The sequence below is a fragment of the Talaromyces proteolyticus genome, assembly GCF_021365285.1.
Source record: "Talaromyces proteolyticus strain PMI_201 chromosome Unknown BGW36scaffold_9, whole genome shotgun sequence".
Taxonomy (NCBI): domain Eukaryota; kingdom Fungi; phylum Ascomycota; class Eurotiomycetes; order Eurotiales; family Trichocomaceae; genus Talaromyces; species Talaromyces proteolyticus.
In genome coordinates this window covers 396029-417406 of record NW_025764285.1, presented here as the reverse complement: position 1 = coordinate 417406, position 21378 = coordinate 396029, and the positions used below count along the sequence as shown (strand labels likewise).

Sequence of the window (21378 nt, the reverse complement as noted above, 5' to 3'; positions counted from 1 at the left end):
TTATTTAGTACTAAGTATACTATACTACGAGACTTAGAATGGGACCCGAAGAATTTTCACCAACATCGTAGACGAGCTAATGGTTGGGTTGAGAGTTGTTATAGTACTTTATATCCAGAAAGTTTCCATATATAATGTAGTTTATATCAATTTACGGTGAGAATGAGAGTAGACAGAGCTTTATCGCGAAGGGCAGCTTCTACATGTCAGAAACTGAGAAAAACGCTTTAGGATTCCGCAATTGGTGAGTCAATCATTGGTTCAAATTATCCAGTGATTCTTCAATTAGTACTAGAACAGAGTCCTGGTTCGAACGTGAAGATTGGATTTCTGCACAAAGCTTACAATACTAGTAGTGTTTGTTGGAATCCAGCCAATGACATCATTGGAATTCAGCCCCGAATTCTTTGTTATTACAGCCTGAGGTTTGAACAATCAATCCCTCACTGAATATCCTCAAGAGATGAATTCTAAGAAGCCGCTCACTCTGTTTTCAATTTTCAAAAAAAGAGTGAGTTTTGTTGATGTAATGAAATGAGTTCTAAATTTACCCACACGTGTTATCCCCAGATTGTGCAGGCCAATCAATTCCGCCTGGCACGTGACTGCAAGCAACCGACCACCTAAGCAATCGCAACCGTTGGTCCCCTGAAGCTCCTTCCGCATCTCACAAACACATTCACCTCCAACAATTGTTTCTTCTCTTTAATCTCCTGTTTCCTGGCCACGACTTTCAACAGGAGCTTTTCTTTTATTTCTGTCTTTCCTTTCTTTTCCGTCTTCACGCTGATCTTGCACCAGTCGCACAGTATTTGGTGGATGAGGTCGTCCTGCGGCCTAACAACGTAAACATGGCTCCTCTTCCCATCAAATTCACAGAGCTGTTGCAGGTAATCTCCTATCCTTTACCTTAGCATCATTACTAGTACGGAAACTGACTTGGACTTTTATTACAGTTAACGAATGTGGAGATCGAGGTAGGAAACATCCCACGCCTGTATTGTTATGGCCGTTTTACGCCGCTCGCTGCCTAACTCACTTGCGAAATTTTTACTGACTTGAAACCGCTGTTAGCCATCATCAATTGGCTTCAACTCATGTGTAAGTGATGAAATCGAACTATCCGCTTCGTGCCGACGTGGACTAATCGTTGTTCTCGTCACCCTACAGACTCTAGAATCAGATCACTACATTTGTGTGCGACAAAAGGTCAACGAGACCGACAAGCCCCAAGTTATCATCGTCGATCTGAAAAACAACAATGAGGTTATTCGACGCCCTATCAATGCCGACAGTGCCATTATGCACTGGTCGCGAAACGTCATTGCGTTAAAAGCCCAGTCGCGCACCATCCAGATCTTTGATCTCCAAGCCAAGCAAAAGCTCAAGTCTGCATTGATGAATGAAGATGTCGTGTACTGGAAATGGTTCAGCGAGTCGAGCTTGGGTCTCGTTACGGACACATCTGTCTATCACTGGGACGTTTTTGATGCCAACCAGCCAAACCCGGTGAAACAATTTGACCGACTTCCAAACTTGAGCGTATGTTGGATCAAGCCTTTACTGGTATAGTGCTGTTTACTGATATATTCCTCTTCATAGGGATGCCAAATTATTAACTACCGAGTAAACGACGATGCGAAGTGGAGCGTAGTCGTCGGTATCAGCCAACAGCAGGGCCGTGTCGTCGGCTCAATGCAGTTGTACTCCCGCGAGCGTTCGATTTCCCAGTCAATAGAAGGTCATGCTGCCGCTTTTGCCTCGATCAAGGTAGAAGGATCTCCTCTACCACACAAGCTCTTCACTTTCGCCGTCCGAACACCCACTGGCGCCAAGCTGCAGATTGCAGAGATCGATCACCAAGAGCCCAATCCCCGCTTTCAAAAGAAGGCCGTGGAAGTGTTCTTCCCCGCTGAGGCCGTTAATGATTTCCCGGTCGCTATGCAAGTATCCAGCAAGTATGATATTGTCTATCTTGTTACCAAGTATGGTTTCATCCACTTGTATGACCTGGAGACCGGCACGTGCATTTTCATGAACCGAATTTCTAGCGAGACGATCTTTACCACTGCCCCTGATTCGGAGTCAGCGGGTCTTGTTGGTGTTAACCGTAAGGGACAAGTCCTTTCAGTCAGCTTAGATGAGAACACGGTTATACCATATCTCATGGAGAATCCGGCTATGTCAGGTCTAGCTGTGAAGCTTGCGTCTAAAGCTGGCTTGCCGGGAGCCGACCACCTTTATCAACAACAATTCGAAAACTTGCTCGCTCAGCAAAACTATTCAGAGGCAGCTAAGATTGCGGCCAACTCTCCAAGAGGGTTCTTGCGTACTCCTGAGACTATTAACCGCTTCAAGAATGCACCTCAAACTGGCCAGCAAATGTCAGTTATTCTTCAATACTTCGGCATGCTGCTAGATAGAGGCAGCCTGAATCGTTACGAAAGTTTGGAGCTAGTACGTCCTGTGCTTCAGCAAAACAGGAAGCATTTGTTGGAGAAGTGGATGTCTGAAGACAAGCTCGAGGCGTCGGAAGATCTCGGTGATCTTGTTCGTCCACATGATATGAACTTGGCTCTGCAAATTTACTTGAAGGCCAATGTTCCCCACAAGGTTGTTGCTGGCTTTGCTGAGACCGGCCAATTTGAGAAGATTCTTCCATACGCAAAGCAGGCTAACTACCAGCCTGACTTCACCCAACTCCTCCAGCACATCGTGCGTATCAATCCTGAGAAAGGAGCCGAGTTCGCTACACAGCTCGCCAACGAAGAGACTGGCGCTCTGGTTGATCTTGACCGTGTTGTCGATGTCTTCCTTTCTCAGAATATGATCCAGCAGGCCACGTCATTCTTGTTGGATGCTCTGAAAGACAACAAGCCCGAACAGGGCCACCTCCAAACTCGTTTGTTGGAGATGAACCTTATCAATGCCCCTCAAGTAGCCGATGCTATTCTTGGTAATGAAATCTTCACCCATTACGACAAGGCCCGGATTTCACAGCTTTGCGAAAATGCCGGCCTCATTCAGCGTGCTCTGGAAAACACCGAAGACCCTGCCGCTATTAAACGAAATATTGTTCGCACCGACAGCCTGAACGCTGAATGGCTGAACAAGTATTTTGGTCGCCTTTCTCAGGAACAAGCTTTGGAGTGCTTGGACGAGATGTTGAACTTCAACATTCGCCAAAACCTTCAAGCTGTCGTACAAATTGCGACTAAATTCTCGGATCTTGTGGGTGCTAATCGCCTTATCGATCTTTTCGAGAAGTACCGTACTGCCGAAGGTCTCTATTACTACTTGGGAAGCATTGTCAACCTCAGTGAAGACCCAGAGGTTCATTTCAAGTACATCGAAGCTGCTACTACCATGGGTCAGATGACCGAAGTAGAACGCATTTGCCGTGAGAGCAACTACTACAACCCGGAGAAGGTGAAGAACTTCTTGAAGGAGGCCAAACTTACAGAACAACTTCCATTGATCATTGTCTGCGATCGATTTAATTTCATCCATGACCTAGTTTTGTATCTCTACCGCAACCAACAGTACAAATCCATTGAAGTCTACGTTCAGCGAGTCAATCCTTCTCGTTCTCCAGCCGTCGTCGGCGGTCTGTTGGACGTTGATTGCGATGAAGGCATTATCAAGAACTTGTTGTCAACTGTGGACCCATCTCAGATTCCTATTGATGAATTGGTTCAGGAAGTTGAATCGAGAAACCGCCTCAAGCTCCTGTTGCCATTTTTGGAAAACACCCTGGCCACCGGCAACCAGCAACAGGCAGTGTACAATGCCCTGGCGAAGATCTACATTGACAGCAACAACAACCCCGAGAAGTTCTTGAAGGAGAACGATATGTACGATACTTTGACAGTCGGTAAATACTGCGAGAAACGAGACCCCAACCTGGCATACATTGCTTACAGGAAGGGTCAAAATGATCTGGAGCTTATTAACATCACAAACGAGAACGCGATGTACAGAGCGCAAGCTCGTTACCTTCTGGAGCGCGCTGACACTGAAATTTGGTCGTTCGTTCTCAACGATAACAACATCCATCGACGTTCTGTTGTGGACCAGGTCACTGCTACCGCTGTCCCGGAATCTACCGAGCCCGACAAGGTCTCCATCGCAGTTAAGGCATTCTTGGATGCTGATCTGCCTACCGAGTTGATCGAACTGCTTGAGAAGATCATTCTTGAGCCCTCGCCTTTCAGCGATAACAGCAGCTTGCAGAACTTGCTCATGCTTACCGCTGCCAAGGCTGACAAGGGTCGCTTGATGGACTATATCCACAAACTTTCTGAGTTCAATGCGGATGAGATTGCCCAAATGTGCATCTCCGTTGGTCTTTACGAAGAAGCATTTGAAATCTACAAGAAAGTCGACAACCACAGTGCTGCTACTAATGTGTTGGTCGAGAACATTGTTAGCATCGACCGTGCCCAAGAGTATGCCGAACGTGTTGAGCTCCCAGAAGTTTGGAGCAAGGTTGCAAAGGCTCAGCTGGACGGCCTTCGTGTTACCGACTCCATCGAATCGTACATCCGAGCTAGTGATCCATCCAACTATACCGAAGTCATCGAGACTGCCACTCATGCTGGCAAAGATGAGGATCTCGTGAAATACTTGAAGATGGCCCGAAAGACTTTGCGAGAGCCAGCTATTGACACTGCTATGGCTTTCTCTTACGCTCGACTGGATCAGCTAGCTGAACTTGAAGACTTTTTGCGTGCCACCAATGTTGCTGATATCGAGGCATCTGGTGACAAGGCTTACGAAGAAGGATTCCATGAGGCTGCCAAGATTTTCTTTACTAGTATCTCTAATTGGGCCAAGCTTGCCACCACCCTCGTCCACCTCGAAGACTACCAAGCCGCCGTTGAGTGCGCTCGTAAGGCCAACAGTGTCAAGGTCTGGAAGCAAGTCAACGAGGCATGTGTCAACAAGAAGGAGTTCCGCCTTGCTCAAATCTGTGGTCTTAACCTCATTGTTCACGCCGAAGAGCTCCAGGATCTTGTCCGCCAGTACGAACGCAATGGTTACTTTGACGAGCTCATTTCCCTCCTCGAAGCCGGCTTGGGCTTGGAACGGGCTCATATGGGAATGTTTACCGAATTGGGTATTGCACTATCCAAGTACCATCCTGACCGTGTCATGGAGCACATCAAGCTGTTCTGGTCTCGTATCAATATCCCTAAGATGATACGCGCCTGTGAAGAAGCCAACCTTTGGCCCGAGCTTGTGTTCTTGTACTGCCACTATGACGAATGGGATAATGCCGCCCTTGCTATGATGGAGCGCGCAGCTGAGGCTTGGGAACACCATTCTTTCAAGGATATCATTGTCAAGGTGGCTAACCTGGAAATTTACTACCGTGCTCTTAACTTTTACCTTCAGGAGCAACCTCTTCTGCTCACTGATCTCCTCCAGGCCCTAACAGCTCGTATCGATGTCAGCCGTGTTGTCCGCATCTTCCAAGCCTCGGACAATATTCCTCTCATCAAACCGTTCTTGTTGAATGTTCAGACTCAAAACAAGCGTGCCGTTAACGATGCCATTAATGACTTGCTTATCGAAGAGGAAGACTACAAGACACTTCGGGATTCCGTTGAGAACTACGACAACTACGATCCCGTCGATTTGGCCCAGCGCCTGGAGAAGCACGATCTTGTTTTCTTCCGTCAAATCGCAGCCAACATTTACCGCAAGAACAAGCGTTGGGAGAAGTCGATCGCTCTATCGAAACAAGATAAGCTTTTTAAGGATGCCATCGAGACGGCTGCCATTTCCAGCAAAGGAGAAGTTGTCGAAGAATTATTGCGCTACGTCAGTTTTCTACATCCCGTTCTACTCTATGCTTACTAATGTGTCACAGTTTGTTGATATTGGAAGCCGCGAATGCTACGTTGGTATGCTATACGCGTGCTACGATCTCATTCGTCCGGATATTATCTTGGAAATTTCATGGCGCCACGGTTTGAACGACTTCACGATGCCATATCTGATCAACATGTTGGCGCGGCAAACACTCACGATCGAGGAGCTCAAAAAGGACAACGAGGAGCGCAAAGCACAAGAGAAGACCCACCAGAAGGAGGATGACAACGCTCCTATTTTGGGCTCACGTCTGATGCTCACCCAAGGACCGATGTCAGGCAGTCCTGCTCCTTTCCAAGCCAACGGCATCGCTCCACAGGCTACCGGATTCAGGCCTTTTTAAATAATAGACGGCCCGCATCGAATAATTTCCATATGTAATCAATGATTTGTAATCTAACGATAGGTGCTGCTGCACGGTTTGCGATCAGGATCGAATTAGAGGTTCTCGTTTTATGATGCAAGCTTTGCAGGGGAGAGGAGCGGTTGGGTTTCATTTTCTTTTATTCTTTTCTTTTACCTCTCTTCTTCAGCAATGATGTATTTCGATATGCGAAACCTTGATGTTACTTTACAAACTGGTTTGTACTTAAAAAGCATACCATTACATTTACTTTAATCGGGCTTCGTAGCTATATACACTGTAAACTACCTAGCATTCAAATGTCATGCCGGTTTCTAAGCCTAGCTTTTGGACATCCACAACCATGACACACAGTGTAATCCAAACGAGACAAAGTATTACGTATCACACTCAAGACCCTAGTGCCATGCACTTCAATCTATCCCGTTCAGTCGATGGCCTGCCATTGGCCTAGCGGAACCCTGCATGCATCAATCTGCAACCACCTCACCACCTACATGCCTTCGTCCTCTTAAAAAGCAATTATTTGTCTGAAGAAGAGCGTGTCATGGGATCAATCTAGAATACCCATGCGGTTTGGGTAGGAATTTGGATGAGGGTTTGTTGTCTTAAGTAGGACACTACTCCATAATTTCAAATATTGATGTTGGGCGGAAACTGCTGACCTAAATTGTTGATTTTATTGTGAACAGCTAAAGAGAGAGTGGTTTTTGATTAATAGCATTCGACGCCTGGCTTATATAGTTCTGACCTAATCTACTCGTCTAATGGCTGTCCTTACCACTCTGACGATTTTGAGTCTCGTCGCGGGGTTTGTATATGCTTTACTGACTGTCGGCCACAGAGACCCGAGATACCCTCCTGGTAAGGGACTGAGTATCTGATTATTAACAAACGATACCATTATCAACTAACTGGTTTGTGTGTTGATATTACATGTAGGTCCACCAACGCTTCCGTTCATTGGTAACCTCCATCAGCTTCCTACAAAACACATATATCTCAAGTGAGCATATCCTTTAAAATACAAAGAACAGAACTACAGACAAATAATTTCCGTATTTCAGATTAACTGAATTCGCCAAAATATATGGCGGCCTGTATACCCTCAAATTCGGAACAGGCACAGTAGCCGTGATCACCGATCGACGGATCGTCCGAGAGCTTCTAGACCGCAAAAGCTCCACTTCAAGCGCAAGACCGGCCTCGTACATTACACAAAAAATCATTAGTGATGGAGACCATCTCCTCACGGTGCCATATGGACAGTACTGGCGAACGGCCCGCAGAACCATCCACCAGCACTTTATGGAATCCATGTGTGAGCATCACGACAGGATTCAGCATGCAGAGGCGGTGCAGATGCTCAGAGACTTTGTTTTTGAGCCGGAGAAGTATATGCTGCATCCGAAGCGGTTTAGTAATAGCACTATTACTAGTATTTGTATAACGTTCCTTGTCTATACCGGGTCTGGTCTGAAATTAACGATGTATGGCTAGTGTATGGGGTACGATCTCCCTCGTACGAGTCCACACAGCTGAAACTGCTCTATGAAATAATGGACCATTTCACCACGGTTATGGAACCAGGAGCAATGCCACCGGTTGACATCTACCCATGGCTCAAATACATCCCTGAACGCTTCCTCCGGAACTGGGTATCGCGAGCCACTCAAGTCAAGCACGAAATGCACTTTTTATACGAAAGCTTTTTGCAGCACATAATCCGGCGTAGAGAGGAACAAGGTAGCAAGGATAGCTTCCTAGACAAGATCCTTGATAATAACGGCAAACCAAATTTTACACATAATCAGATGCGCTTTGTCGGCGGTAATATCATGGAAGCTGGCTCGGATACAACTGCAAACGTCCTTACGGCTTTCATTCAGGCAGTGACGAAATGGCCGCGGGTTCAACGGAAAGCGCAGGAAGAGATTGATGCAAAGATTGGAGAAGATAGGACCCCGAACTGGGCAGATTACAGCAGTCTGCCGTATGTGGCAGCTATTGTCAAAGAGACGATGAGATGGCGGCCGGTGACGCCGCTGGGGATTCCGCATGCACTAGACGAAGGTAACGTATTCTCACCTTTCCCAGCCACAGCTCAGTGTGCTAAAATCGAGTAGATGAATGGGTCGATGGGAAACTGTTGCCCAAGGGAACTACGCTCATCATGAATACCTGGGGTCTCCACCACGACGAGAAGCAATTCGCCAATCCCGACGTTTTCAACCCAGATAGATATGCAGGGAAAACGCTGTCTGCAGCAGAATATGCAATTTCGCCTGATTACGAGAACCGTGATCACTATGGTTACGGCGCTGGTCGACGTCTGTGTGTTGGCATCCATTTAGCAGAGCGGAACTTGTTCCTTGCCATGTCGATGCTGTTGTGGGCATTCAATTTTGAGAAAGAGATTGACCTGGTAACCAAGAAGCCTTTGGAGCCGGATATCAGTCCGCTCACGGGTTATCATGAAGGGATTGTGACTAGTGCGAAGCCTTTTCCGTGTAAAGTTACGCTTCGTTCGGAGGCAAGACGGGAGACGATACTGCGAGAATTTGAGGATGTTGAGGTTGAGATATTGTCAAAGTATGAGACGTCGATTCATTTGGGCAAGTGAATGTTATATTCAGCTCTTGCTCTCACTTCTCGGATTCAAGTTTGATTCTATTGTTTTGCTATATTATATGTGCTCAGCTGATCAAGAGCTATTCTTAATTATTGATAAGCTTTTGTAGGGATGAAAGCTGCTCATCTAACCTAGCAACAATCTTTTCTGTATCCTTGTGTGACTTTGCCACCGCCACTCCGTCTCTTAGCTGTTTCGCTGTTTCTATATAGCCTTTAATATAACGCACATCTGCATCTGCTCCATCCTGTTCCCGACCATCTCTTTCACTCAGAGACGAGTTAGGTTGCGGAATAGGCAGAAATCCTCGGCAACTAAGAGTCTTGCACCGAATACACAGCCAATAACAAGCTCCAGCACACAAATTCCGTAGTATATCAGGCGAAAGATCAATTACAAAATACTGTACCTCGCAGTGTCCTTCTTTCCCTTGTCGTCCTTCGATGTGATTGTGGCTTATCCATCCGCATACATCAGCAATACCACAAGCTGCGCGTAGACTTTGGTATTGGACCTGCAACGATAATATTTCACCTCCGAGAATGGGTTTCTCCTGGATCCCGTATTTGATGACACAATCCTCTATTTGCAGGTAGCAGTTGAACTCCAAGAGTTTGACAACTGCTTGATACAATTTCATGTGCTTCCCTGTAATAAAACCCTCTCCACGATCCATTAATCTAGACTGGTTGACCACTTTTTCATCCCACTCGAGATAATCTGAGCAAGAATGTTTTCGCCAACGACGCAATTGGTCGTATAGAGATTGAACATCGTCAGAGCTAACTCCTCTCCGTCGCGCAATAGGACTGCAAAGAAGCTGCACTATCCTGCGCGCAATAATTGCTAGCGAGAGCATGGCATCGAGATACCCTCCGTCTCCAATCTCGTCTCGCGAGAGTCTGTCGGTAATCTCAACAGTGTCATCTTGTATACGAGAGATACGTTTGTGGTCAAGACTCTGAAACGCATCGAGACCGTAGACATGCCAGAATAAAAGACTTCGGCGCTGCGTGGCTCTGCATAGCGTTGTCATAGCCGACGACGAATCGTGGGTGTCTATTCGTGACTGTAGGATCATCAAGACTAGAGAGTCGAGTGTGAGGAAGAGGCTTCCTAGATGCGAGGAGATTGATGAAGAGGGGTCTGCGTTATCGTTGTCATATTCATAATTGATCATTAGCGCCAGCGCTTCCAGGTTATCGAGACGAATTGACTCCTGAGGTATGGTCGTTTGCTGAGCCTCGAAGAAGGACTCTCGGAAGCCGCAGGCAAGCTGGTGCTGGTATTTCGTTTTGGACGCCGGCGGCTCTACGTTGATAAAAGGGATACCGCGACATGCAATTGCATAGACGAGTGCAGGGCTACATAAGCCGGCATGACAGTCGGTCCAAAATGCATCCTCGTAGATGATAGGTAGACAAAGTCCTGCGAAGTCGAAGTATCCGTGTAATGCTGCATGCAGGACGGAGTGGTTGATGTTGCATTTCTGCGATAGGCGGTCGATTAGAGGAGGGATAGTGGGTTGTTGATCTGGTGGCTGTGTTTCGATATCGCGTGAAGTGGAAAGCATTGCAATCGGATCTATTGAATGTAATACTTCGCTCGTCCAGATTGTTGGATCGTAATCGGATATGAATGTTTGGTCAAGGAATAATACATTCTCAGGTTTCATATCTAACAATGAGTCTAGAAAGAGGAAATCAGACGTCTGATCTGGTACTGGCGTCGTACTATCCACACCCAGTAGGGACGTGGCCAGTAGATGAGTAGAAGTCAACGAGAGAAGTGGGCGATCACTATCCACAGAGGTAGTATCACGGGCAGGATCAGATATTTGTATTTGAGAAGACGATGCTCTATGATGGATATTCGACCGATCCTCCCGCTTTTGCTTGCGAAGATCGCCCGAATTATCAATATGGCAAGGCACCCGGCGCAAATCGCACTGCGAGCAGGCGGAATAGCCCAAGTTTGCTCGCGCGCTGCGGTCGCATTTGACTTTGCGTCGATAGCAAAAATCGCACGATTCTCGCTCCAGTCCGCGTCTCAGCTTCATTTAGGCGATATACCCAACGTCCGTTGATGCCATATATGTAATGGGTTTGGGAGTGAGATGTTGAAGAACTCGAATACTTTCTGACGGAACTTTTGCGGGGCTTTCACGGATATTCGGCGGAGACTTTGCGGTGAGTAGGGTTTAGCAAACGAGGCAGCAACCATAACAATAACAAGTATAAAAAGCCATACACAGGTATATTGCCATATTTAACTAGAATGTTGAAAACTATCGTTGTGTTAATTAAGTAAATCACAATGAACAGCACCAACAGTACAGCCGATATTCCAGTGAACAGCATCGGCAATATATCCTTCACTCCCCTCTACGCACCCAATGTGATATTCACCGTGATCTTTTCCCTTCTTTTACTCGCTCAAATCATCCTGACTACGGTATACTACCGCTTCTACGGCTATGCAACTGGCATGCTTGGCGGCCTTCTCCTGGAACTTCTGGGATATGCAGCTAAAGTGATGCTCTCTCATGACCGAGGCAATAAGAACGGATACATCATGTCAGTACACTTTACAGCATCACTAATCATGTAACCTAAATAAAAATTAAAAACTCTAATCGATATTCAGGTACATCATCGGCCTAACCCTAGGTCCAACCTTCCTCTCCTCGTCACTATACCTCAGCATCAGCGCGATTCTTCGCCATTACCAAGCCACCTGTCTTCGACCCGTTGGGCCCCGTCTCTTCTCTACGCTTTTCATCACTGGAGACTTTATTTGTCTCTGTTTTATAGGGATTGGCGGCTCGCTCGCTGCGATATATGCCGAGGACCCCATTGGGGTTGATCTCATGATTGCCGGGCTTGCGACGCAGGTCTTGTTTACTGCTATTTTCTGCGTTGTCCTGTCCATCCTACGCAGGGATTTACGACAGAGGTTGGTAGAGGATGGAAGGAAATGGTTTATGATAGGTGAGTTGACATGAAGCGTCAATTTCGTCAATTAATATTCTTTGCATGCCTTTGATGTGAGTTGCTAATGTGATTTATCTATTGCATATGCAGGGCTTTTAGTTGCTGCAGCCTGTCTTTTTATTAGGTCGTGCTGGCGAGTCGCTGAGTTAAGTGATGGGTTTAATGGCCCGCTGGCGTCGATGGAGGGTGTTTTCATTGCCCTTGATAGCATTCCTATGGTGATCATGTCGGTTTTGCTCACCGTACTGCATCCAAGACGGCTTGGTCGAGGTCGTAAGGCCGTTGAAGTTGAAATGACTTCTTTAAATAGAAAGCACACATATACCCTACCAAGTACATAAAAATAGACCATGTTCTGGGTTAAGCTCGGCTAATGGGGGCCTCGAAGCATGCCTAGCGCAAGGCCTTCAACTTTGTACCTTCCCAGCACGACGAAAATGCAGATAAATTATTTCATGCAAGTGAGAAGAAAATGCTGTAATTGCCCTCAAACAAAGAAAAAATATCTTGAAGAATATTTGAAATGTTTTTCCAGAGCCAATTTTTGTGAGATCTAGATATTAAGTTTGGCATGCATCTTCATAACTTTGTCTCTGATTATAGGTGGCTTATATTTCCAACATATACGATCAAAAGATTTACAGCATATGCAATTTATGAGTGTCGACTGTGAATATTTCTTTTCAACTCTTTCTGAGATGGTTGCGAGGATACGGGATGTTCAAGGCCACAGACAAGCGAGTTCAGAAACGAGTGCCTGCTTTTGGACCGGATTTGAGGTCAAGGATGAACAGCTAGCTGTGCGAGGATATTCTACGGTGGTTGGATGCTTTCGGGGTGTCAAAATGCTACTTCGAATATTGGTCTCACCGGCCTGTAGACAAACAATGGTACAAAAACGAGATGGAAATAATTAGCAAATATGAACTTACATTCTGGCACAACAATCTTGAATATCAAGCGTTTTATTATCGATACGGGTTGAACGCCCAAGCATTTTTCAAATGGTGCTACTGGCAGGCTATAGCGGCAGCCGCGATGAATTCTACAGCAATCCTGTTAACGCCTGCGAACCAAGGTGTCGAAGACAGTAGCATATGAACTCGAATCGAGATCCTAGCTCTAAAAAACAATCAACGTATTGAAAGGATTTATCGAGCCGATCCAAAACCAATTGCACGAGGGCCGCACAGAACGTACCTTTTACCAGAATTGCTCTGGCAGCGAGGAAGAGACGAAGCACTACCACAATCCTCTCCAGCATTTGACTGTCCCGTTACAAGTAAAGGAGATAACTTTGAGAAGAATTAAAAGAACAATTGATCCCCGGACAAAGTCTATCATGTGTGATTTAAAAATATGTCAAGGGTTAAAACGCACACAGAGGATCTCATATGTCCAACATTTCTAGAATGTGTTGAGGTAAATAGTGGTATAAGTATATAGGCTGGACATTAAGTGTTATAGTATATTTCATTATTGAAAAAATTTTAACATGGGAGAGATAAAAACAGATTAATGGCTAACAGCTGATCGCTATATTACTATTCAACTACATGAAAATGGCTAATTGACCGAGAGAAAGAATACACAGACCATCTATGTGAACTCAAGTACGTTAAACAACACATCTATGAACCTAACGCCCTAGCCTTTATACCGTGGTCCGTTGTGATGTCATCACTATCACGAATGTTTTGCTTGTCCTCCCGGTTCATCATAGGAATCCTCCAGGCTTTGCCCTAAATCAGGAGGCTGTGGAGTGGGTGGTCAGACAGGATCATGTGGAACATTTCTTGACAATGCACACTCCTGAATAGCCTCGAAATTGGGACAGCTATGGCTAATCTGAAGACTAGGAAAGGGTATATGGCGATATTTAGACCATTGCCAATGCACAACTGAGATGTCAGAGTTTCGCATGAGAGATCGGCGAAGGTGGTCAAGGCAATGGTCTATCATTGAGTGGAAATTAAATCACAATATTAAAATTTTTTTATTTGTTATTGAGGGTAGATTTATATAGAGGGAGGGTTGAGGAAAACATACCTATATGATGGCCAGGTCTTTGGGGCAGTAATGATGTCTCCTCCTTCGTAAGCCAAATAACACCCCTTCCTTGTCATTAGAACTTGAATTTCTACACAAATATGTATCATTACTCACGACTATATAGCACTCCCCACAAGTTGTCTGCAACCATTGTCGGAATACCAGTCTCTGGGTCTGCCATGTCAAGCAGTACAGCCGTACTCTATTCTGTCGTGTTATAGGATGCCCAAAGTCACAAAGCCAAAGGATTGATAAGCACACTGGATGGTTCGCTACCGCTAAAGATAGGAATTGGCACGAGGCCAAGCACAATCCAAAGATCTTATGTTGGGGTCTTAACCCCGATGGATCGTGTTGCAATCGGGTGTTCAGCCGGAAAGACAATATGATAGCGCATATGAGAAGAATACATGGTCTTTTGTTAACTTCTGATGCGACATTGAGTCAGGAAGGCAAAAGCTTCCCTTGGGCCGACAGATTTTTAGGGTGCGATGAGCCACTGGAACAAGGCATGCAGCTTCAAAAAAATGTCTCTGGTAATCGTGGTTACCTCCAGTAGCTCAAGGCCAACACAGGGTTGGAGAAATCAAAGCTCGATGCAGCAGTACCGAAAATCGAAGAAGCGGCTATCTTACTAGAACAGATCCCATGCTGGACTAAGGAAGATTTATTGGGAATCGAGTTACCGTTGGGCATAGTCATTGCTCTTCAGCAGAACTATGAACTCTATTATGGGATACAGACTGTTATTTAAAACCTTACTTTCTCTTGTCATCAATACCTCAGTCTTGCTACTATCTCTTGAGATTTTTAAGGCTAGAAGTGTTCGAATTTACCTCTAGGCTAAAAGCGACGCAGCAATTTTTCTAACCTAATATTGAGATAAATTCTCGACCCATTTACAATCCAACATATTCCCTTAGCTTATAAGATTCGCTGTTGTTTGGCCTCCTTTATTAAGAATTTTATAAGCTAGAAATCCTTCGGTAAATCATTGGGTATAGCTTTTAAAATGCAATAATCTGTACTAATAGCAATGCTTTAGTGAATATATAAATTGAATTATAGGACGTCATTCGAAATAGACTACGGCAGACTTTTAATTGTTTGAATTTACCTCAGGCTAAAAATTAACGAAGCAATTTATCTAGCCTAACATTGAGATAAAATTTCGACCCATCGCTTGTCTTTTCCCCATCTTGAAGCTCCCCTGATCAGGGGCAGCATTGGTTGTTTTAAACTTGCTTTACTGGTTTTGTTTTGTTTCAAGTATAGCGGACCTGAGGTCTTTCTTTTTCTTTCAACTTTTATTATCGATTATCCTTTAGCACCCCCCTGTCGTATACGATTATCACTCATGATCATGTTCCCCTGTCTCTAATTATGCAGGCGAGGCTGATTTTGGAGAGTGACGTCGCCTGGCGAAGCCGTCTCTAATTTTATTTAAATTTTTACTTAGTTAAAACTGATTTAACATCTAATTGATATCACCATCAAATTTCAAGCAGCGTGTAAGATCTTTGTGAAAGAGCATGAGTGACATTGAATAAATCAGGGTAACATACTGGCTTTCTGAGTTGGTAAACTACCTGCCATCAAGACTAATGCAGCAGTTAAATGAGGCCCGTGGGAACCCTTCAGAGATCGATTCGTGAACCAGGCAGAGCATAAGCGGCGCACGTCTCATTTATATAAGTAGGTATAAAATTGAACAAAAAAAAGGGACAAAAGATATCTATATCATATGCAGAATTCAACATTTCTGAGATATATACTATGTACTATCAATCATTTTTCATCGGCTTACTAGTCTGCCTAGTCTGCCACGCCTTCGATCTCTGAAGATTCGACATTACCTTGATCAGTTTCATGCCCGATTCTATGGTCTCCTGCGACGTCTTGTGCCAGGACCAGAACCGCATCGATCGGTATTGGTCTGATAACGAGCCGCTGTCTGTCCGGCTCAGACCGCCTTTGAAAGAGAGATCAGGGTGGTCCTCAACGTCGAGCTCGTCGCCAGTGATGCGTTGGATATTGCTGTTTTCACGGACGTGTAGGCGTTTTGTGGAGGGAGACCGCGTTACGGAGAGTGTTGCCGAGGATGAGGACATGTGCTGGGGAGGGTGTTCGGTGGCGGCGGTGGTGTTGGTGGATGATGATGGTCTTGAAGGGGTTAGTCGTTGGGTAGACAGCATTTGGAAGGTTTCTTCGGAAAAGGTTTCGAGGTATTTTTTGCGGAGGATATATTTGCGCGCTTCCTCGCGGCGGACTGCGTCTGATCCGATTTTCTCGAGGGATGTTCTTACGATGTACTGAATGGCGAGGTAGGCTTGCTCGGTGATTAGGAGGGTTAAGGGGAGTGACCAGAGGTCAATAATGCCTATATCTCCGTTTCGGTACAGATGGACGATGGCTGCACTAGACAGCGTTCCTAGCAGACTCAAAACGCTGAGGATGTCCAACCAGGGTCCGATTGAATCGGCGCGGATGGGGATAGGTCTTTGGCATTCGGTGCTGATTTTGAAAAGATCACCGCGGAGTTCAAGCCAGTTGTTTAGCCAGAAGCCTAAAGGAACGAGCGGCCATGCAACTGCGAATAATGTTAGGTATCCGAATTGAATACACATTTCCAAGATATCGTCTTGGACATTGTAAACGTCGGCTTCCGCCTCGTTACGGATGCGGGTTAGGAATGGCCCTTCATCTTGGTGATCGACCAGTAAAGTGTGAGTAGCCTGAGAGTAGGCGCGGGTGCGATTTGCTTGTTGTGTGGTTTTTTGGGTTTGCCAGTCTCGATACTTGTGCAGTAGAACCCGCTTGACGTATGGTATGACCATTTCCTCGCCGAAACTTAGTACCTGAGCGGTGAGGGTAAGAGAGATAACTTCTTGTCGCAAACGAGCCGGATCGACCGCAAAATTGTCCAAGTTAGCCCATTCTTTTCCTAGGCTTTGAATGTTTATCCGAAAGACGGACGACACAGAATGGACAACGCCAAGTCGAAAGAGGTCCAGATAAGGTACGAGTTGCGCACCAAAAGGGACATACACAAAAGCCGTCAAAATAATCGGAAGAAATGCTGTGATGAAGTTGAGGACGAACGTCTTCTGAGTCTGAGATCTTTCGTAATCATCCTCAGTACGATGGTTCTCAAATTTAGATAATCGAGTAGCAACACTTGTAAGTTTCGAGTTGATAGTTGGCAAAGCCAGGGAAAACACAATTGTAGGAAGAAAATCCTACAACCATACATGTCAATAGTAGTTGGAACGGGAGTTTTGGCTTCATAACCTACCAAATATGTCTTAAATGGTCCCTGATATACCTCTGAAATGAAAACTTCCATAGCAAACGTAGCAACCACCAGAACCCCAAGCACAATCCCAGCCATGATCCCAAATGGAATCTGGAGCATTTGACGGAGGACTTGCTTTCTCGTTGAAAAGACCTTTCGTACTTCTCCAGTCAGTGGGTCGGTGACTTCCTTATCCCAGACATACTCCATTCGAGTAGCCTTTAATGCCCCGACGCTTTTGACGCCCCATCGGATACTTAAGTCAGTCTCTTTCAATTTCCAGTACTCTACAAAGACGACGCTCCAAATGCAGTTCACAAGACCGAAGACAATAGAGTAGGACCCGTAATACATCCAACACAGCACACCAAACACCGCCGGAAATGTCAGGAAGGCGGAGTACGACTGGGTGAAAGCAAAGTAAAAAGCGACCTAAAGCGAATTCTTAATATCAAAGCAGCAAACCAAAATCAAGTCGATTCAAACGTACCTTTTCACCAAACAAAGCTCGGATGGCGTCTAAATCCTGGCTTGTAAGGAACGTAGTTCTGCTCCACCGCCGTAGCAGTTCCTGGTTCGCAGCCTGGTTGTGCAGAGGGAATGATGCCTTGATATTCTCCCATTTGCCCCAGTTGGGTGTGATGCCAGCACCACCGTCCTTTTTCTGCCAGGTGACAAGGTGATAGATGGACCGAAGGTCTTCGGCTTCAGTTTCACCTTCAATGGAAGCCTGGCTGTCGCCGGCTGGACGGATTTGCGTGATACCATAGAGCCAGTCACGCACTCTAAGGCATGTGAGGATGAGTCAAGTTAAGTTATTTCGAACATGTTAACATACCTTGACATGTAAATCCAATTCCCGACAAGATCGTTTGGAGCTTTGATGAAGATCAACAGTGACGAGCCGTTGCCATGTCTGACCTCGGTCCGCAGTCCCACCGCGTCTAGAGTTTGTATAAGACTACGGTACTCTTCAATGGCAGTTTCCTCGTCTTTCACAATTCAGTTTTTTTTTTACCATGAGAGAAGAAGAAACTAACCAGTGTCTGTAAACTCGTAGAGGATAACCCAGTCTACGCCGTGATTATCGACCGTCGTATCAGCAGTAGTTTTAGGGGTAGTTTCGGTGGCAGGATAGTGTGACTCCTCGTTCGGCGGAGAAAGTAATTGCATTTTGCCAAAATCGGTATCAATCGGAATCAATCGATGAAAAATAAATATAAATACTGCTAGAAAGTCTCAATAGAGACACCGTCTAGGGATATGATAGCTGGATATTAATCATTGCCAGGGTTGTCCTCTATAAGATGACTCTTGTGTGTGAGGCTGAACTAGGCAACCGTAGAGATGAAGCATATACTCAACAAACAAGCAGCCAATGATAGAAAAATCAACAACAAAGGATAAAACAAAACTCTAGGTAGGATATCAGGCCACGAGAGAGTTGGCAGAACTATCCAGAGCTGAAGAGTAGCTGAGTGAGCTTCGTGTGATTTAATTAATATTAATTATTTAACTTATGATTGTTGTGATTTTCATGAACTGACGCCAGCTGAGGTGGGGCCATAATAAGATGCAGGCTCTGATTGGTGCGGGAGGCCGCAGCTGAGCCTGCGGCAGCCTTTGATTGGCCACAGCCAGCTCAAGCCTTTTAGCGGTCGGCGCTGATTATTTACCATTATTGTATTCTTATATTATAAGCTTCAGAGTAGACTTGGATATCTACTAGCAAATTGTGGTATGGTGAATTTTAAAATTGTATCATCCAATCAACAGAAAAAAGCCAGGTATCTCCATAAACTTTTACCCATTCCCATGTGTAAAACCCGCCTTAATGGTGGAACAGACGAGTGCCCTGCTCGACAAATGTGATACCCAGCTTCTCAGCAGTGTCAAAGACGGGGCCGTCGTTCTGACTGCCGCTAGGCGCAGCAATATACTTCGCTCCAGAGCGTGCAGCACGGAATACGTTGTCGATAAACGGGAAGAAGGCGTCGGAGGAGACAGCCACGTTGGTTAACTGCTGCAACCAGGCCTCGCGCTCCTCCGCCGTGAAGGGGGCTGGCACTTCCTCGAAGACGCGCTCGTAGTCGGCTTTCTCGACATCAGTGCGTGGGATTTGTCCCGAGGTCAGCATGTCGATGGCGTTGCTCTTGTCGGCGCGCTTGACCCCGGCCTTCCACTTGATGCCGAGCGTGCGCTCGTGGAACCGCATCCACCAGTTGTCGGCCTTGTCGCCGGCCAGGCGCGTGCAGTGGATACGGCTCTGTTGGCCGGCTCCAAGACCGACGACCTGGCCGTTCAGTGCGTAGCAGACGGAGTTGGACTGGGTGTATTTGAGGGCAATCGTCGCCACGGTCAAGTCGCGGAGAGCGGCATCAGGAAGGCCTTTTGATTCCTTGGGTGTGATGATGTTGTTGAAGGTCTTGCTGGGAGAGATGACAACGTCGTTTCGGCCTTGTTCGAGCTGGACGCCGTACAGCGTACGCGTCTCGGTTCGTGGCGGGGTGTATGTTTCATCGATTTGAAGAACAAGGTATTTCCCGCCCTTCTTTTTCTTCAAGATCTCAAGAGCTTCAGGCTCATAGTCGGGGGCAATCACGCCGTCAGAAACCTCTCTGGAGATTATCTTCGCAGTCGGAACATCGACTTTATCGCTAAGAGCAATGACGTCTCCGAAGCTCGACATACGGTCAGCACCTCGTGCACGAGCGTAGGCTTGCGCAAGACCAGAAGATTCAATGCCGGCAATATCATCGACAAAGTAAACCTTGCGCTCCTTCTCATTCAATGGAACGCCAATGGCTGCACCAGCAGGAGAAACGTGTTTGAAACTGGCTGCTGCGGGCAGACCTAAAGCCTGTTTCAGCTCCTTGACAAGCGGCCAAGCATTAAGCGAATCTAGCAGGTTGACGTATCCAGGAGAGCCCCCGAGCACCTTAAACGGCAGCTTTCCTTGAGCAACATACGCAGCCGCAGGCTTCTGGTGTGGGTTGGTGCCGTAGCGGAGGGACAGGTGCTGGACACCTTCGCCTGCGTATTGCTTACGGAAATAGGCCGAGATGGCAGTGTCGTAGTCTGCCGTATGCTCAAAGGCCTTGAGCGCGAACAACTTGCGAGTCTTGTCTGAGACGTCTCCAGCCTCGAGCTCGCTGATGAATTCTGGATAGTCATTTGGATCAGACAGGATCGTGACACGGGAGTGGTTCTTCGCAGCGGCGCGTAGTAGAGTCACGCCGCCAATATCGACTTCTTCGACGGCTTCCGCAATAGTCACGTTCGGCTTAGCGATGGTGTCCTTGAATGGGTACAGATTGCACACCACGTAGTCGACCTTGTCGATTTTCTGTTCCGCCAGATCCTTCTCGTCGGACTCGATGTTGCGAGCGAGGATTCCGCCGTGGACAGCCGGGTGGAGAGTCTTGACGCGGCCACCAAGCATTTCGGGGGCATTTGTGATGGCAGATACGTCCCTGGGAGGGGTGATCAGTTTAGATGTTACTTTATCGACAGTTGGTATTGGAACAATGGCGCTCACTCGACTGGAAACCCGGCTTCGCGAATCAATTTGGCCGTGCCACCGGAGGCGAGAAGACGGACGTTGTGCTTAACCAGGCTTTTGGCTAGGTCAAGCAGTCCGGTCTTGTCGTAGACGGACAGAATGGCTGGTCTGTCAGCTTCAACTTCACACATGGTTATGACGTGACATACCTGACTTTTGCTGGGCCATTTTTTCGGATGGTAGAATACACGATGAGAGTCGACGATAATCTCAGAAGGGGCACGTCAACCAATATTAATATTAATAAATAGCCGATCAAGACCTTCACCAGTTCACATCAATTGATCACAAAATATTAATGGCGTCCGAAATCGCACCCCGATTTTTCGTCCATCCCACTTTCATCATCGAATAATATCGCCATCCCCGCCCCAAGCCGCATATGGGATAGCGCCGTCCGCTAGAAAATTTCAAGACAAACAAATCAAATCAGGTCTTATAAATACCCGGCGCGTCCTCCTTTTTTCCTCTCTTTTTTCTTTTCCTTCCATGAACAACGCAAAAATCAACATTCTCCTCAAAAGCGTTCTTACGAGTATGCTCTTATGGTGTGCTATGAAGTACGGAAATCGTCTATGGGAATGGAGAGTAATTTTCAAAGGT

At 46.3% G+C, this 21378-nt stretch overlaps 6 protein-coding genes across 6 annotated transcripts; 3 read left to right on the top strand and 3 right to left on the bottom strand.

Moving 5' to 3' along the window:
• The first annotated feature begins 668 nt into the window (after positions 1-668).
• BGW36DRAFT_383470 (clathrin heavy chain) lies at positions 669-6496 on the top strand. Its single transcript, XM_046216665.1, has 6 exons — positions 669-890; positions 957-977; positions 1075-1101; positions 1171-1542; positions 1603-5826; positions 5876-6496. The coding sequence occupies exons 1-6, from the start codon at positions 852-854 to the stop codon at positions 6218-6220; spliced, it is 5028 nt and encodes a 1675-aa protein (XP_046069328.1). The 5' UTR covers positions 669-851; the 3' UTR covers positions 6221-6496.
• A 512-nt stretch (positions 6497-7008) lies between these two features.
• Positions 7009-8864, top strand: BGW36DRAFT_398956 (putative cytochrome P450; the record flags this gene model as incomplete). The annotated part of the gene is made up of 5 exons (XM_046218473.1): positions 7009-7105; positions 7184-7247; positions 7309-7685; positions 7742-8314; positions 8368-8864. 5 exons carry the CDS (start codon positions 7009-7011, stop codon positions 8862-8864), a joined length of 1608 nt encoding a protein of 535 aa, XP_046069327.1.
• A 94-nt stretch (positions 8865-8958) lies between these two features.
• On the bottom strand, positions 8959-10932 carry BGW36DRAFT_429696 (uncharacterized protein; the record flags this gene model as incomplete). The annotated part of the gene is made up of 1 exon (XM_046220727.1): positions 8959-10932. One exon carries the CDS (start codon positions 10930-10932, stop codon positions 8959-8961), a length of 1974 nt encoding a protein of 657 aa, XP_046069326.1.
• Positions 10933-11189: 257 nt separating this feature from the next.
• Positions 11190-12230, top strand: BGW36DRAFT_454091 (RTA1 like protein-domain-containing protein; the record flags this gene model as incomplete). The annotated part of the gene is made up of 4 exons (XM_046221890.1): positions 11190-11449; positions 11520-11863; positions 11957-12139; positions 12214-12230. The coding sequence occupies 4 exons, from the start codon at positions 11190-11192 to the stop codon at positions 12228-12230; spliced, it is 804 nt and encodes a 267-aa protein (XP_046069325.1).
• A 3199-nt stretch (positions 12231-15429) lies between these two features.
• Positions 15430-18709, bottom strand: BGW36DRAFT_323782 (calcium-activated chloride channel-domain-containing protein). The gene is made up of 5 exons (XM_046212697.1): positions 18254-18709; positions 18052-18205; positions 17704-17998; positions 17214-17645; positions 15430-17157 (listed from the first exon to the last, which is right to left on the bottom strand). The coding sequence occupies exons 1-5, from the start codon at positions 18384-18386 to the stop codon at positions 15703-15705; spliced, it is 2469 nt and encodes an 822-aa protein (XP_046069324.1). The 5' UTR covers positions 18387-18709; the 3' UTR covers positions 15430-15702.
• Positions 18710-18711: 2 nt separating this feature from the next.
• On the bottom strand, positions 18712-21209 carry BGW36DRAFT_383461 (phosphoribosylaminoimidazolecarboxamide formyltransferase/IMP cyclohydrolase). The gene is made up of 3 exons (XM_046216664.1): positions 20925-21209; positions 20752-20878; positions 18712-20686 (listed from the first exon to the last, which is right to left on the bottom strand). The coding sequence occupies exons 1-3, from the start codon at positions 20941-20943 to the stop codon at positions 19045-19047; spliced, it is 1788 nt and encodes a 595-aa protein (XP_046069323.1). The 5' UTR covers positions 20944-21209; the 3' UTR covers positions 18712-19044.
• Positions 21210-21378: the final 169 nt, after the last annotated feature.